General features: G+C 39.2%; 1 protein-coding gene across 2 annotated transcripts in view; it reads right to left on the reverse strand.

Annotated features, from left to right (window-relative positions):
• Positions 1 to 3,169: 3,169 nt before the first annotated feature.
• Positions 3,170 to 17,786, reverse strand: part of FOCAD (focadhesin) — a 118,381-nt gene continuing 103,764 nt past the window's right edge. For both annotated transcript variants that reach the window (XM_040578933.1, XM_040578932.1), the window contains exons 36-45: positions 17,204 to 17,284; positions 15,991 to 16,119; positions 13,113 to 13,228; positions 11,602 to 11,862; positions 10,880 to 10,969; positions 9,532 to 9,709; positions 8,012 to 8,109; positions 6,903 to 7,154; positions 5,281 to 5,356; positions 3,170 to 3,794 (exon numbers count right to left, since the gene is read on the reverse strand). In XM_040578933.1, coding sequence (XP_040434867.1) covers positions 3,721 to 3,794; positions 5,281 to 5,356; positions 6,903 to 7,154; positions 8,012 to 8,109; positions 9,532 to 9,709; positions 10,880 to 10,969; positions 11,602 to 11,862; positions 13,113 to 13,228; positions 15,991 to 16,119; positions 17,204 to 17,284 — 1,355 coding nt within the window. In that variant the 3' untranslated portion in view covers positions 3,170 to 3,720. The remainder of the gene's footprint in view (positions 3,795 to 5,280; positions 5,357 to 6,902; positions 7,155 to 8,011; positions 8,110 to 9,531; positions 9,710 to 10,879; positions 10,970 to 11,601; positions 11,863 to 13,112; positions 13,229 to 15,990; positions 16,120 to 17,203; positions 17,285 to 17,786) is intronic.

Genomic DNA, 17,786 nt, shown 5'->3' on the forward strand with positions numbered 1-17,786 from the left:
GCTCTCCAGCCGCTCCTCTCCCAGCCTGTGCTTGTGCCTGGCATTACTCCATCCCACATGCAGAATCCGGCATTTGCATTTGTGAAATTTCATGCCATTAATCCTTGCTCAATGTTCCAGTCTATTCAGATCCCTCTGCAAGGTCTCTTGTCCCTCAAGAGAGTCAGCAGCACTTCCCAGCTGACTCATTGACAAATTTACTAATGGTGCGTTCAACTCCTGGATCCAGACAGTTGATAAATGTATTGAACAGAACTGTGCAATCCCTAGAACGGAACCCTGAGGAACAGCACTGGTGACCGGTCACCAGCCAGACGGAGCCCCATCCACTGCAGCCCTCTGAGCCCTGGCATTCAGCCAGTTCCTCACCCAGTGCACCGTGAACCTGCTCATCTCACAGTGGGACAGCTTGTCCAGAGGGTGCTGTGAACGACAGCATTAAAAGCCTCACTAAAATCCAGAAAAACTACATCCACCACTTTCCCTTCACCCACTGGGTGGGTGATCTTGTTGTAGAAGGGTATCAAATTAGTTAAACACGATATTCCCTTTGTGAACCCGTGTTGACTGTGCCTGATGACTGCACTGTCCTTTAAACGCCCTTCAGTAGCTCCCAGTATGATCTTCTCCCTAGTTTCTCCCAGGTAATGTGGTTAGACTAACCTCATTCCCTTATGCCCTTCTGGTAAATCAGAAAAAGGCTGGGCTAGCTCCCAGTCAGCAGGGACCTCCCCAGACTCTCAAGACCTTTGGCAGATGATCGAGAGAGGCCCTGCTGTAACATTCACTACCTCCTTCAGTACTCTGGGATAAACCCCATCCGGCCTCACAGACTTACAAAGATCCGTCTGATAGAGCTGGTCATTTACAGTTTCAATGTACACAAATGGCAAGTCAGTGCTCCTATATGTCCTCCAACTCAGAGGATCCGTCAGCCCAAGGCCTGTCAGTATTATTAAAGACAGACACAAATAAAAGCATTAAATGCCTCTGCCTTTTCTTCATTCCTATTTGTCAGGTGACCATCTTCAACAGGTTTTTCCTTAGACCTCCTCTTGCTCTTAACATACTCAAAAAAGAATGTTTTGTTATCTGACCCAACACTGTCCCAGTTTCAACTCTAGCTGACCTTTGGCTACACGTGCAAACCACAGCTCTTTAATCTTCCTGCAAAGGCTGACCTTGCTTCCAGAGATCATAGAATTTCTTCTCTGCCTGAGTTCCAAGAGGAGTTCCCTGCTCAGCCAAGCTAGTCTTCTGACCTGCTTGCTTGACTTTTGGCACAAAGGGATTGCCTACTCCTGTGCTTCTAAAAGGTGGTTCTTTAAAAACTGACCAGCTCTCATGGACCCCCAAAGCAGATTCCCAGCCGACACTGCTAACTAGCATCCTGAGCAGCTTAAAGTTTGTCCTCTTGAAATCCAGGGTAGCAACTCTGCTGACTTTTCTCACTACACCAAAAAATTTAAACTTAACCACTTCATGATCACTGTGGCCAAGACCTACCAACACATCTCCCATGAGTCCTCTTTTTATAAACAAGTCTAGGAGGGCATCTTTTCTAGTTGGTTCACTGAGTACATGTGACAAGAAATTATCTTCAACATACTTCTCGAATTTCCCAGACTTGCTTATCACAGTGGTTTGGTATTCCCGTTGAAATCTCCTATAAAGGACAAGGGCTACCACTCCAGAGCTTTCTCCTAATTGCCTGTAACATCAACGTTGTCATTGTGGCTGAATGAGTAACAGTAGATATCCACATTTCCTTTGTTTTCAACTCCTTTAATCCTCACACAGTGGATCAGCCCTAACTGTAAGGGCTGCACAGTCAAATTTTTCCTCCAAATACAGTGTAACTCCTGCACCTCACCTTCCCTGCTTATCTCTCCTGAACAGCCTACAGCCCTGCGTCCCAGCAGTCCAGCCGTGGACTCATTCCACCAAGTCTTGCCAACATCAATGACACCATAGCTCTGGGAGCTGACCAATGTTTCCAGTTCACACTGTTTCTCACGCTGTGTGCATTGGTGTACATGCACTTCAGATACGCTCCTAAACCCTCAGTGCTCCCCTAGCTTCGTTAGCACTGCCACCCTCAGGCAGCGCTATGCCAGCTCTTTGATTACCTTTTCTACTGTGTATCAGTGTAATTTAATTTAGATGTTTACATACTGCTCCACTATGCAAACTAAAACACAGCATGTGGGCATTACCCAGAGATTCCCTTTGAAAAAAGACAAACTTTTAGTCTGAATTAAAATGCTGATACACACGCAAAAAGATGTGTAAAAGTCTAAGTTAGTTAGAAATAGTACACGAGATAGAGATCGCACCATTAAAATGTGTGACATACTTGGCTTTGTTAGAGGTTACTTAGAAGTGCACATAAATGGAAACGTCATGCACAGAGATACTGACTCCGTGACAACTGCTTTCAGTAAGTCCTTCTGTATATTCACCTTTAGACTGTCTTCTCAGTATACAGCTGCATACAGAGCAGGAAATTACCATTATTATACACTATTTCAGAAATACAAACGAGTACTGTGTTAATACTCCCCACACCTAATCACGGAATAAATGTCTAATAGCTGTAGGAAGCTAACTGCCACCCCACAGTAACCTTGTTAGGTGAGAAAAGTCCATAAGGAAGTCAGAGGAGAATTTCTTCCACAGAGGAAATGTTATCAGTCCTGAAATTGAGAGAATTCCTCCATTGGGGTGTAGTTTCTAGATGCAGTGTGATAACGTTTCATGCAAGCTGGTCAAAATCAACAATGCTCTCACTAGTACTGCTCTGAAAGACATTAGGGATCAGTGCCCAAGCAATTATATTCTGTTAATTTTTGTCTCTACTCTAGCGAGGAGGATTGCTAAACCAAAGCCCCTTTTAATGTCTGTCTTAGCAAGACCGCAAAGTGGAAGTGTTCTCTATTCCTTCAGAAAGAGAAGATTATTAAATAAGGAAAATGTTGGGGGCTAATCTATTTAAGATGGCAAAGGTCGAAAAGAATTGCTGTATTGTCCCTTTTGCCTAGAGGCAGGGAAAAACTATCCTTACATGAAAAAGAGGATAAAGGAGACAAGAACAGTTATAAGTGGAAAGAAAACTGCAACTGTCCCGGAGCTGAGGACATTGCAGCCATAATTGAGTTATTTCAATCACCATGATAAAAGCCATTGCAAAATTGACAAGCATACCACCCCTTTCAGAAACCCTGCTCACATTATATACCTTCAAGGTGTTTTCACTACTGCACAACAGCATTGCGTTATTACTAAAAAAGGTTGATCAGTTAAAAACTAAAAGCTCATTCATACATCTGTTACACTAAAGCATACTTTAGTAAATAGGCTACATCCAAAATAATTTTGCAAAGTTTTTTTTTCACCCATTCTTAAAAAGCTTACATGAGTTAAAGGAATATTTCACTCCAGCTTTTGAGGCTTCCAGGTGTCACTAAAGGAACTCAACTGAAAGAACTAAATGTGTGTTTCTCATTTAGTTTCAGCTCAGTGCAAACCGTGCTAGGCAGCTTGTGAAAGAACACCACTCCCATCAATGAAAAATAAAATGCTGTTTTTCATTTTACAGGTCTTCTCATAAGCCTTCTGATAAGAAACCTCTTTGAAATTGGTCTTCTTGATGCCTGAGTATTAATATTAGGCTTTTCAAGTATGAACAGTTTTCTTCATTGAGTGAGATACGGCATGCAGCTACCATCCATAAGCTTTAGTCCACACTGCTTTCTTCTTGAACTCTGCCAGAGATCTCAAGGCCAGAAGTGTAACTGTAAAGACAAGGAGAAATGACATGAATTTGTGCAGTCCAGACTGGAAAGGATGTGAAAGTCTTCTTCCTAGTCATTTAGCTATATACATGTATACATTCAGTTCTCCTTTTACTAACTCTTTTTTATGAATTTTTCACTTCCTAGCCTGGGAGTGCCTGATACTACTTCTGCTGTTCATGACATACACTAGTCTCTACATGGAAATGGGATGTTGTACTAGGCCTTTCATCTGCTTTATGGTATGTCTCCCACAGAAATCCTATCACATCTGCTAACTAGACCATCACTTTGAAGTGACATATATCAACCAACGCTGCAGAAAGTTTGAATTCAGTGAGCAACGATGCAAGAGACAGGAGGCACAGGAAAGGTCAGAAGCACGAAGTACAATGTTTTGAGTCCTCTCTGCAATTCACTGATTGGAAATGCAATCCACTGATGCCTTAATTCAATTTGAAAGGATCATGCATTTAGGCAAAACCCAGTAATCAAACCAGTCACCTTCTAGTCATCCAGAAGAAAATTTCGTGTTCTACTATTTAAAATAAAAAAAACAAGGGAAAGTTCCAGGGAAACAATGACTTATCTGAATCAGGGCATACTGAGGATATAGTGTATATCAGGACCCTCTGATGTACAGAGGAGAGACTCCAACAGCCCTTAGCATTGTTTCTGGTGGAGTTCCACAGACACAACATGGGAATTTTGAAATTTATCAGAGACTAAAGACTGCAGGCCCTCCAAAAAAGGCTAAATATTCTACTGATACAAAACACTTCTAAACGTATTTCAAGAAGTCATGTTTAGGTCCAGCAAATCGAGTGATTCAAGGGAAGTGCTTTGTGTTAATGGAAGGAAGCACAAGCACACTCAGTTCGCTTGAGAATATTTGTGGTGTCCTCTTTAAAATGACTTGCACAGATTGCATTCACAATCCTACGTATCTAGGTGAGCAATAGGGTGCATGCTAGGGCCACATACCACTACCGTAATTCAAAATATCGTGTACTTCCCATATTTCTTTTCATACGTATTTTCAGCAACCGTCATTCCTCTACTCTCTTGTCAGACCACATTACTATGCTGTCACTATCTGTCTTTAATCCCTTCCCTACAGTTCAGTCTTCAGTTGCACCTGAACGAATTGTTATGTGATTCTAGTACTGGAGGGTGTCCAAATAGGATGTTGCATTTTATTTGTAAGGGTAACTTCAAAAATAATTGGCAGATCTATCATTGAAATACACTTGTAGGACCAGATGTACCTTTAGGTACTTTGGGTCTTCAGCAACACACCATAAGTTAGCAGATGAGACAGCAAATACTAAGAAGGTGTTCTTACCTGTAAAGGTTTCCTTAAAGACAAAATGTAGCTCTCCTACATATGCTAACAGTACAGATTCATCTCAGTCCTTTCAACAACTGGATTTTGATCAGTACTGACAGTTATGGAAAAACAAGGAACCCATTAAAAATATCATACCTTTTAGCAGGTCTGCAGAAGATTTTGATAATGCTTCCTTAGGACTTTCCATCATACTGACCAGCCAGTCAATAAACTAAACATAGAAATACAAAGGAAAATCTGAATTAAAAGAGCCTCTGTATCAGAATGCCACAAATCCTTTTCAGCTTGACAGGTAACATCTGATTGCTGTTAAACGCATAGTTATCTAATCAGAGGCAGTGGCGCATCAAGCTTCTGCCCAAGCTATCCATCTCACTGTCAGAGCAATTTCTCTCACAGCTGGATCTGAAAACTCCCCTTGCTCATTACCTCAATAATCCTTTGTAACAAAGAAGGCACAGTAAGTAAATAGCTTCCCTCTGTCTTGTCTGTTCATGCCTTTAATTTACTAATACAATTCTTTCTTATCAGTCACTTGCCCAAATGTTTTACTGCAAATCCTTCAGAACTCCTACTGCCTTTGTCCCTCTTTTGACCTCCCCCATTTTTCACTGTTTCCTAGCAGCACAGGGTGCCTGGAGGACAATGTGGTATTTCAAACTTAACCAGGATGATTTTCAGGGCATACCCTCAATTTCTTCCCTAAAGCCTAATTAGGCATTTGCTGCGACGGAGAGGCGGGATGCAGCTTGATGCAAGCAAATATCGATTTATTGTACAGAAGCACGAGTTTTTATACACTTTCAGAAGCTGCACGTTTTAAACAGATTGGTTCTTGAAGCTGCATGTTTTAAACAGATTGGTTCTTTTGAGCTAAGCCTTGCATACTAGGCAATCCCCGATTGGTGGTTAACTACCATCAATTAACAGCAAGGTGTTACCTTTCCTGGGCGCCATCCTTGGCACCATCTGTCCCCCACTCCCCTATGCTCTCTCAGGATGACTCATCATGTTAATTGTTGAGTCTATTCACACTCCTTGTCCTCCCAGGGTTCGTGACCTACAAGCTCGAGCACATTCCCCTCAGCTAACTGATTGCCAGCATGGTCCTAATTTACAGCCCGCTCCGGCAGGCATTTGCATATTAAAAGCCCACTCCTGCATTCTTCCCACATTCTGAATTCTGACTTCAGAGGTAACTCTGAGCATAGGGGTGTACAGGAACCAGTCCTTAACAGATTCTGGTTTGCACAAAACAGCTAACTATTAAGCTACAGGTTTATAATAGTACTTCCACATATCTCAACCACAAGCAACCCACCATAGGGTTATCAAATTAGGCACAATTTTCCACACTTATTTTCAACTTGAAAACATTACTTGAAAATAAATGACACACCACAAGCTACGCAGAATATCTTCGATTTCCCTAAACTGCCACTGTGCTGATATTCAACCACAGGATCTGTCTTTCGGTGTTTTAGAAGACTGACTTGCTACCAGCACCTGCCAGCTCTCCTCTCCTAGCTGTACCTTCTTAACACTTTGACTCCTAACACTGCAGTTCTCTTTGCAACTCTCACATTGTACTTGAGAAACTACATTCATACCTGATTACAAATAAAGAAAACCAAGATCACAAGTCAGATGCAATAGATATAGAGCAAATAACCGCTCCACCTAAGACTTCAGATAATTACTAAAAATGGGGTGCTTTCTGACTCTTGGAAAATGTGCACCACTACATGTAATTTTACCTTCTGTGATTCTTCTTTCCAAGGCTCTTTAGCCAGCAAAAGGGAAATGCTGCTTGGAAGGAGAGTGAGAGTCTCTTGCACAGCAAGCTTGTCAGCAGGGTCATTGCCAATGTGATCTTCAGATAATTCCGGCGATACTGTTTGGTTCTTCCATGGTGACCAGTTAGCACTGAGGCCAAGCAGTAATGGTGCACCATGGTCAGCCCAGGCCACTACAGAAGCTGCAAACAGCCACAGTAGGAAATCTATGTACTAAACAGGAAAAAGGTAAAAATACACTTAATTAAATGAATAATACAGAAGGAGGGGAAAAACAACTAAAAAAAAAAAAGAAAAATCCAGATCGTGGCTTTCTCTTCAAAACAATCATCTGAAAATTCAGCTAACATTCGAAGTGCAAGAACTGAAAATATATTCTTTTATGCTCTGAGGCAGCATAAGCCTTTTTTTAAACTCCACATCCAACTAAATTGTCTACAGAAAGAAAAGCAAAACAACGCTCTTCTAAAATCATCCTTTAGATTAAGGCTGATCCACATTTCATTTAAAATGGGGATATAGCTTCTTTACAGCAAGCTGAGTGTTGAGGGAAATTAGAGATGGTTCACCCTTGTGGTGCTACAAATGGTTGGGAAATACTGCAGCAATATAATGAACGCCTTTCTGATCTGAGCAGTAGTGTATTTTATGTCCTCAACCAGACTTAAACAGGTGAGTTTAAGTTCATAACAATGAACAATACCAGTTTCCTAAAACTGTGCAAACCCTCTTAGAAACAGCACCTGCACAGTTTTGACCTACTTAGACAGCTTTACTGGTGAATTCAAATTTTTCTTCTAATTGTTCTAAATACAGTACATCTGAATCAATGATTTCCTTTAATTACTTTTAGCTTCTATCATAATTTAAACATCATGGTTATATTAAAGTAAGAGTTTTAAATACACATACATTCACAAAAGTTGAGAAGAATTTCCCTATGGAGGTAAGATGACAATCTTCTAAAATATGAAAGCATGAGGAATAATACTTATTGCTGAAGAAGAATGTGAAATACATCAAAACCTCCTTTTTTCCTGAAAGCTACAAATTATTTTCATAGCATGTACCTCTTTAAGGTCGACTTTTTCTAAGGGTGTTGACTTGTATGCTAAATTTTTGATGTACCCCATCAGGTTTAGCAGCCAGTCCATTCTTTTCAGCACTCCTAGAAGAAGAACATTGACTCACATAAAATACTAGAATGTGCCATTTTTAATTAAAAAGCAAGCACAGGCAAATCACTATAGCAACAAAACACTGACTGTGGAAGGACGATGCTTACCAATACTACTATCACATTTGATTCACGGTTGCCACTGACAGAAGGCACATAGGCTTTTAAACAGTATGGAAGCTTCTTATAATGCAAGCAACACAATGAACACACAGGAAAAGAAATGTTGATTGAAAGTTATGTCACTTCATGGCAGCCTGCAGGTCTCACTAACCCAGTCTGCATATATGACTGCTACAGAATCCTAAAGCCTTCTTGAAGTTTTTGCCCCAGTACTTCATCTAAGTCCAGCACTGATGTATATTACTGCATGATGAGCAAGAATGTGGGGAGTGCTGTGAAAATCATCCTACGGTGCAGACAGGATCACTGAAATACAGTCAAGGCATGCAAACAGAATCACCCCTCAACCCAAGGATGGAACACATTTCATTGATTCAGATTCTGCTGTCCAAAATCTGTTCCACTGCCCACAAACCAATAAACATCTTCACCTTCAAGACTATGTCACTTCATACACTATCATTTGCTTTTAATCTTTAGATGTGCCTCCTTTCATGTGGCCTCCCCTTTTATCCAAAATAGTCTCACTTCACTCATTCAAAACTCACTACTGTTTGAAGCTCTTCAGGCACAGCTGGCAGCTAAGGCATCAAGAAATATAACACTCTGAAGTTGTTTTGTGAACATTGGCAGCCAAAGATCCTTCCTCCTCTATCTTCCTGTGCGATTCTGCTACTTCTCTTGCATCAGCTCCAGTGCTTTATCAAAAACCCTTTGCTGAGCCAGCCCAACTCATTAACCCACCAGATAACTATTTTGTATGGTTATGAAGAGGCAGAAGGGCAATTCATTTCCTCTGTTAATTCAGTGCAAGGACCTCAGAAAAGCAAGCTATCTCCTTGGTTCAACCAGCCTCATGGGAACACGACCCTACCTACCGCGTCACATATCAGTAAGTCCAAGTCAGATACTAGATTTGAAGGTTAGCAGAGTTGCACTGTTACTGGCCTGTGATGTGCTATGTACATTTCTAAAACTACCTTACACTGAAAGTCTAAAAAGACTAGGAGATACAGATCTAATCAAAACTCTGGTCTGTAAACCACCTGACTGAGATAAATGACTTGTAGCTGATCCACAGAAACATAAAGAATTGGATAAAAATGTAAAATTAATGTTTGATACAAGTTTTTGAAGAGCAGAAACATTCTGAAGATTGAGTAGTTTCTAATATAGAAAAATTTGGAAACACTTGGCTTAAACAGTCTTAAAATTATTTTAAAAGAATCCACGTAGATTCATCAATATCTGTTGACTTGGATGTTGATTATTCTTTAAGCCTGGCCTTACCTGTGTTTTCATGGCTCACAATACGAGCATGATAGAAACTATGCAAGAGCATCCACAAAATACTTTCTTTCTGGTGATATCCTGCCACAGTATTAATCACGTCACTGAAGTTCATCAGAGGCAGTCTGCCTTGAGAAATTAAATACACTTTCGTGAATGTGACCTTCTCTATGTTGTTCTGCAAATGCAATTAAAAAACATATTAAATTAAAACATTGTGGGAACAGTAGATGCTGCATTCCTTTTTTTATAAAAGAAGGGGAGAAATTATTTGATTATCTGGCAGGCTGATTTTCCTTTGAAACAAATTATGAAACAGATGACTGTACATATTACTTTAATTTTACATGCTTATAAACAGTCCAGTGAAGGGCAACTCAGTACAGATTGACTGATTTCATGTTGCTTTAAATTTTACATTCCCCTTTAAACTGAAATTACCCAGCTTGACAGTTCTGGAGACTAAGTCTTCTTGCAAGAGAGGTTCAATGCAGTGACAAAAAAAAAAAGGTTTTCTTAAATGGCATTTTCCAGTGTGGAAATAAGAACTCAACTGGTAGAAGGAAATGACAGTTCAGCCTCCCTAACTTATCTAAACACTTGACTCTCTAGTGACTCTGCTTGTACACAGAACAACGTGGTTTTATGTCATAGACGTTTGTTCATAATAACCTGATCTGAAACCCCTAAGTCCTTCCAGACAGGTCATTTCCTTAGCATTTCAGCTGCTAAGAATTCCACTGCTAATTGATTCCACTGGCGAGCCAGAAGCTGCAAGCTTTCTATTCCATTGTCATCCTTAGCCATCTTGTCCACCAGGAAACGTTCTGAATGTGAATGCAAATACAGCACTAAGTCAAGAATGAAAGGTGGTTCAGAGTATTTCACATTTTTAACAGAAGTGAGGATCCACCAGTTCAAGCACAGATGGTCATTGTGATGCACTCACGCTCTGTTTCAAGTAAGTGGTTATGCTAACCTAAGAGGACTATGGTCTGCTGTTTGCATCATTGGTCTGGGATTCAGAAGATCTAACACCACTCCTGTTCTGCTAACAGACCCCTGCCTGCTTGAACTCGAACAAGCTACTTAAGACTCTCCATTTCAAAGCTCCCAGGTGAAATAATCATTATTTCAGCTGCCTTGAGAAAACTCTGGATATGGGGTCTTATCACTTTTGTTTCTCTCTGCTGCCTGAAAATTACAGCCAGAACCCTCTTAACTTGCATGGCAGATAAAACAATTGATGCTCCCAATGAGCTAAAACACATTGATGACAAGAAAAACAGTAAGACATGCTTGTTTCACGGGATTTTGTGAAAAAAGACCAGAAGTGAAACATCGTTACCTTAGAGATCTGGACAATGCGATCAATCTCTGAATCAGCCATTTCTGAGATACAATTTCCTACATCAATATACATCTCCAGTTCACCTCTCTGGAAACAGAAAAGTAAATGTGTGTTTAGATGTATACTTCCAGGTTTCTTCAGAATTAAAACGGGTAAGTCCAGGAATTTTGTTAATGATCATGATGAATATTTAATCTAGTCTCTAGCCTCATCTTACTTATTCTATTTTAGAAATTCTGTATTTGCTGGGGACTTCAATGTACTTAATTAATTAAGGAATAATGGTATATGAAAACTTTCAGACAGTTTATTTTTGATGGAAAAGTACCTTTTCTTGGAGATGCTTTCTGTAGCTAGATAGTTTATTTAAATCACTGTGAGAAGCTGAATCCTCTGTGGGGGAAAACCCCCCATCCTTCTGATTGTTCTCTGCTTCTGTTTCAATAACATTTATTTCAGTACTAATACTGTGTTCTTCCATTACCAAATCATTTATGAGGGAAAAGTGTACATTAAACTGGTTTCACAACTTAGTCATTTTCTGAAGAATATCTGAAAATAATTCAAATTGAAATTACAGAAGCATCTTAACTACTATCAGTAAAAATTTTACATCTACTTCATGTTTCAAATCTGATAGGTCAGTGCAAAAAGATAGGACTTACCATCAGTAAAAATGTCCAGCTACAATGCTCATACACATCATACTTATTCCTTACCTGAACCTCATTCGGTAGAAGCTCAAATATTTTCTCCACAGCCTGGCACAGAAAGCTCCAGCAGTACTGGGCAGGGTCTGGAAGTTTCATTGCCTGCAAGAGCCCCTGTAAAACACACTGGCAAATTTCTGGGGTTTTTGTGCGGTTCTTCACTTCAAATTGTTGTATCAGAAACACTTCTGTAAAAAACTGTAGTTTGTCTTCTGCAACATGTTTCATCCACAGGGGCAGGGACATGAAAAGATACTTCTGGGTTTTCATCTGAAAAGCAAAAAATTTTGCTTAGTTTCAGATTTTAGCTCTTCAGACCTTCAACTGTTGTTATAAATGATACTATTATAAAATACTTTTATAAAAAAGTGGTTCAAACATCCCATCAGAAATCACTCAAGGTCAGAAATACTTCTCAATTCTTCTTCCCTCTTTTGACGAATTGCTTGCATTAAAAGCAATGTTAATTAAAACGGTTCAATTAAATTGGCATTAAAACCAGTTCAAACATGTCAATATTCTATTTTCCTTAAAAATGGAGGGACTTTCAATGAGCCCTAGATATTGTGTCTCTGTACTGACAGGACAATTGTCATTTCCCCATATGGTGTGCACTGTATTTCTACATAAAGCATACTGACTGACGACACAGCCAAGGATACAAGCATGGTACTCCTAGCACCACTAACATTGCTAGCTAGTGAGGAAGAATCAGTAACTACCTTGAAGGAATCCAAAGCTTATGCACTCTGTGGTTGAGCTCATTTTGTGACCTCAAACCCCCACTTCAGTGAGAAATTGTTCTCAGAAATAAAATCTTAACTAAAATTTTTCTTTTTTTGGTACCTTACCAATTATGCACCTTAAAACTGTGTATCTGTGAAGACTAACGAATTCAGAATTACAAGACAAAAAAATACCCCTTGAAGAACTGGAAAAGATCACAGATATCCACAATGGATTTTTTGAGAATTGTCAGGAACCAGCTCCTCAACTTGTCTAAGCTGACAGAACTGCACAGTCAAGTGCACTGTGGGATTCAGGGAGTTTTACATAATGTATCATGGAGTCCATGTTGTACCTCTGTAAGAAGAACTCCACTGGACTGGAGGACAAGCCCAAATCTGACTATACTATACGTTAGTCTATTGACTATCTACAGAATTAAGGCAAAGTTTTCAAGAAGTAACATGTCACTAGATCAAGAGACATTGCTGGAAGAAGCAGGCAAACTTTTGGACAGATTGGTTGGGCTTGGTTCTAAGATTATCAGCTGGTATAATAAAAGATACTTTTTCTCCCTACATGCCATCCTTCTTACACCTCTAAGTTATTAGAGATATAGCATGAAACAAGAGAGAGGGAAAAGGTCTTAACCAATTTAAGCAACACCAACATAGCAGTTCTTGTTTGCCTTGAATTTCAGCAATTCTTTTCTGTTGAGATATCCTAAGCATCACCACTGAGGAACCTTGTGGGAAAGAGGTGATTAGGTCCCACAAATTTTCTGACATACATACACTGATAGTGTAGACAAGGGGCGGTGCCACCCACATCCCCAAAAGCACTGCTGCATTTTGAGATGACTGCGCCTGTGTCGCAGCCAATTGAAGGCAGAGATGTTTTACCTCATCACCTAAATCAAAAGAAAACAAACAAAAATTATGAAGAAATCATTGTCACTTTGAATTTGTTCTCAACTCATAAAATAAAGGAGGGTTACTGTTCTACTAGAGCATGGCATTAAAATTTGCTTTTCTAGAGATGCTGCATGAAGCTTTTAACACATACATGTTAGAAGTCTTCACATATCATGCACTTTCAGCAAGAAATCTCAGGATTTGTCTAAGTTCATTTCAATTCACTCAAGAATAAAAACATGGGAATAGTAAGAAAAGTAATAAATAAAAAACTCATTGCCAAATAAAGAGAAGATTTAATCTGCAGAAGGAGAAATGAGTCAATATTCCTTCTTGCTACATGTAGAAGTAATAAGCATTTGTTCACATGTTTCTACTCTTCCATGTATCCCATGTTCATACAGTATGTCACAGAACAGAGACCAGTCACTCTTATTGCCACGGGTGCTTGCTTGCAGCAGTCTCCAGGTTAACATGTGGCAAGACCTTACTGTGCATAGAGATATAATGGTTACAACATCCTTACTGGTTTCTCTTTAAAGCCTTCTTAAATGACTGTTACAGTCTGTTTCTTAATAGAGTAACCAGTCATAAATATGTTAAAGAGGTACTTTGAGCAATGGCATGGCTTCCATATAGTTCATGATTGCTACAGCAACATCAGGACAAACAATTTAAGAATCATACTAGCATTTGACCCATTAGAAAACACATTACTGGGAAACGTCAGCAAAAAACTTAAGAGTGCTTTGCATGTTAAAATGTTCTTTCAGTAATGAAAGTGAGAATCTACATAGCATGACTTTTATAAAGTTCACTAACACCAGTGTATGAACAAAGCAAAGATTTAAGAGTCTACAATCAGGCCCCTTGAATTAAAATATCTTATACGAGAAGCTAAGTCATTTGCAAGTCTCTGAAAGGGTGAAATTCTAACAGGAAACTTTGGTAACCAATTAAAAAATTCTCTCACTAGCTTGGACTGCTAAGACACAGATTATGATTTGCCTATGGCACTTGACTTCAGAGCACTATTGAATAGCTGGTACAACTTCAATCATGTTATATGGTTTCTGCTCAACCATGCTGCAATAAACCTTGAAAGATGGGAAAGCAATCTGTTGTCTTCAATATGCTTACAGATGAACAAACCTTCACAGTAGAATTTGTGAAACATTTAAAGTTCATAACAACAGTCATGAATTCTCAGAAAGGGTTACAGTGATCTAAAGAATCTCAGAGAACTGAGCACACAGTCTAATTTTCATAAAAATATTAATGCTATAGCTGTTCCAGAAAAAGTGTGTTAGAGTGTCACATTTCTAGGTGGACTGTTAGGTCATAATACAACTGTTCTGCATCATACTTTCTAGTACAACATGAATACTGCTCGTTAGCATACAGCAAGACCTATTTTTGTATGTACGTATATATAATCTAGAGAAGAGTGTGCAACTTCCACAACACTACAGAGGGACAGTCAAGACAAATTATGTATAAAAATAGAGACTACGATGCTGTCAATGAAAATATAGCCACAAAATCAATGTACTGTTTCCTCTGGAATTCCCCTGATTTACGAAAGTAAGCCTCCCACGTGAAAAATAGGAATAAAAAAAATCCCCACACATTTAACAAGTTTCAGCTATTCATAAGGTTGCGCATGTTTGCATCTGCATAGACTGCAAAGCTCGGTATAAGAAATTCTTTCACTTATTCTTTTGAAAGACTTTACAACCAATTACAAGAATACCAAGTAAAACAGAAGTTGCAGCTCAAGTATAATCAAAAATATTTAATATGTAGCCAAATCTTTCTGCATCTAGCAAGCAGCTGTTCCTCACAGGACAGTTCAATGATTTCTAGTGCTTATATAAGCAGTCTGTGTAAGTAAAATAAACACCAGAAAGAAATAACTACCTCCCGTATCTGGGCTCTACAGCCCATCAATTTAAATGCAATAGCACTTACCCAAACCAGCTGTAAAAGAATCCGCAAGGCCAGTAATCAGTTACAAAAATCAGGAGAAAAAAACCTCAGTAGAATCAAACAAGGGAAGACAGAACTTGGTGCAGGAGTTTGTTGGGGTTTTTAAGGAATTAGTTTGAAACTCAGACATTTAAGTCAACCAAAACAGGCACCATGAGATATCACGAGTAGAAAATACTATACAAGCTGCCTGACATAATATTTCAGGATCTAAGCTTTTCTCCAGCATGAAAAAAATACTCTTAAGCGCATTGACAAAATCAGGATCATGATGGAAAAAGGGATATGCTCCTCTCTGTCACCCAGTGTAATTTAGTAGAAAGTGTCTGTCAGACCAGTGATATATGAACTACAGACCAGTTCGAACTTGTAAGCTGCCTGCAGCCTCTGACACAGGCACTGGATCAGCATTTAGTGAGTACTGAAAATAAGATACAATTAGTTGAGTTTCATGATGGGCTTTTCTTACTGTAAATAGTTCAAATGAAAAAATTGGCCAATTTCACCAGTGTTTTAGGGAACTTCCAATACTGCTCCAAACTTCTTAGCTCTGACCTTCTCTAGTCTTTTCCTGAGTGAAAACAAACTGTTTCCACATGGTGATCACAAATACATGCTTGCAAACATTAAAAAGTTGGTCTTGAAAGCACAGTAAACATATCAATCCCCGCAATAATTTCAAGCCCTGAAGTGGGCTCTAAAGTCTGTGGAAGCTGTGTTAGTAAGTAAGTCTTGTACAGACGATTGAATAGAAAAGTGTTACTCTTACCAAAGCTTAGCCTCATCAAAGGAGAAAGAATGGATGCCCAGTTTACAGGTGGGTACTGATGGCTTTCTCCAACTAAGGCAATAGGTGCCAGTGCTACTTTCACCAACTCAGCTGGAACGGATTCAGGGCCTACATCAGAAGAATCAATCTAAGTCTGAATGTTATACACACACATTTGGCTAAAGAGCTCAGGAAAAAAATGCAAACACTGCACTGAAGACCGATCTATAGTGAAGAACTGAAAAGCATTATTAAAACTACTGTTACTTCTTTTTGTACCTGAGAATTAGCTATCTCTTGTTTGTAATCAACACGTGTTGTTAACATTAATGTCCTATCAAAAAAAGCTTTTTGTTACTGATAAACAGAAACTTTTTGGTTCCTTCTCCTTGAACCGATTTATGAGTTAATTAGAGATTTTCCTCATCTAGTAGGGTAGTATTTTTGCATTCATTAGTAGGAGAACAGCAAAGTTTTCTGACACTGCTCTCCCTCCCCATCCTGTAGGTGCTGGCCACAAGAATTGTCAGACAGATGCTAACCTTTGCTACATACTGTGTTACTTAAACACAAGGAGTTAACTCAGTGAAAGTCCTTGTGGGAGGCAAGCCATCATGGCCAATTTTTACCTCCATTGAAAGCAAAGCCTGCTTCATAGGACAGCAGTGAGCTCCACACAAGAATAATCTCTTCTGCTTTATCTCCCTTAAAACTGTATTCAAAGACAGCTCTCTTTCACTAACAACTCCTCATGTAAGAGCACACTTTCTTCAGGTTCCTTTGCATTTATCACACATAGCAGTAACACAGTTGAATCCCACTCTGTTACAGAGAATCTAAACCTAGGACCACTGAAATAAGGGGCAGCATAAAGTTTGCCTGATAATGGTGTATTCCTGAGGATACATGCGAAAACCTAAAGTGATTTCACTTTCATTCCCACAGGGAAGACACATCATCTCACAGACACAGAGGGAAGGGGAAAGGGTTTTAAAAGTCATAGAAATTCAGTGGAGAAAATTAAAGCCCTAACTACACAATTCTACCTTACTGTGTCAAGTGTTACTCAATTTTTTGTTTAGAGATTAAATATTCCACATCAGTGAAATTCAATTTAGTATTTAGAAAATTCTCTTTGCAAATAAAAGCAGGTTATTAGGGTGACCTTTTATTGTCATAACGAATTTCCCTTTATGCAGTTTGATCTTCTTACCTTTCTTTCCACTTTCAATGGCAAAGTCAATGGCTGCCCTGATAAAGCTGTTTTGAGGCAAGTAACTAAAATCTGGAGGAACTGTAAAGACAAAAATACTGTTTATACACTAAAACATGTCAGCAGAAATTATAGCCTTCAACTCCCACATAAATTTGAAGGCCAAACTGAGCTATGTTTGAGCTAACTAATTCTGTAGGTGACTCGAAGCATTTAGATCACAAGTTTATTGATAGATGCACTGGCTTTTCCACTTCTAAGGGAAGATAAACATTTGTGTTGGTGAGAGGTACAAGATCTGAAAAAATAAATTAATTGCCCAAATGAAAAGCCAGGGATAAGAACTTCCTTAAAATGTATCAGCCACGGTGAGTCAGGCTTTAAAAGGAGAGCTTCAAAAGCTTAGTAAGTTCAACGCAACCGAGGCATTCCACATCTATCTAACCTCAGGCATGTGTGCCAAGATTACACAAAAGCAGAAACGGCAAGAACCTTTATCTTGTTTATCTACACTTCGTATTATTGGCTTCCAGTTTCGTTCACACTGAAGCTAACAGCATCCACTTTGTTCCCTCCTATTACT

This window comes from Falco naumanni, chromosome Z (assembly GCF_017639655.2).
Source record: "Falco naumanni isolate bFalNau1 chromosome Z, bFalNau1.pat, whole genome shotgun sequence".
NCBI classification, from domain to species: Eukaryota; Metazoa; Chordata; class Aves; order Falconiformes; family Falconidae; genus Falco; species Falco naumanni.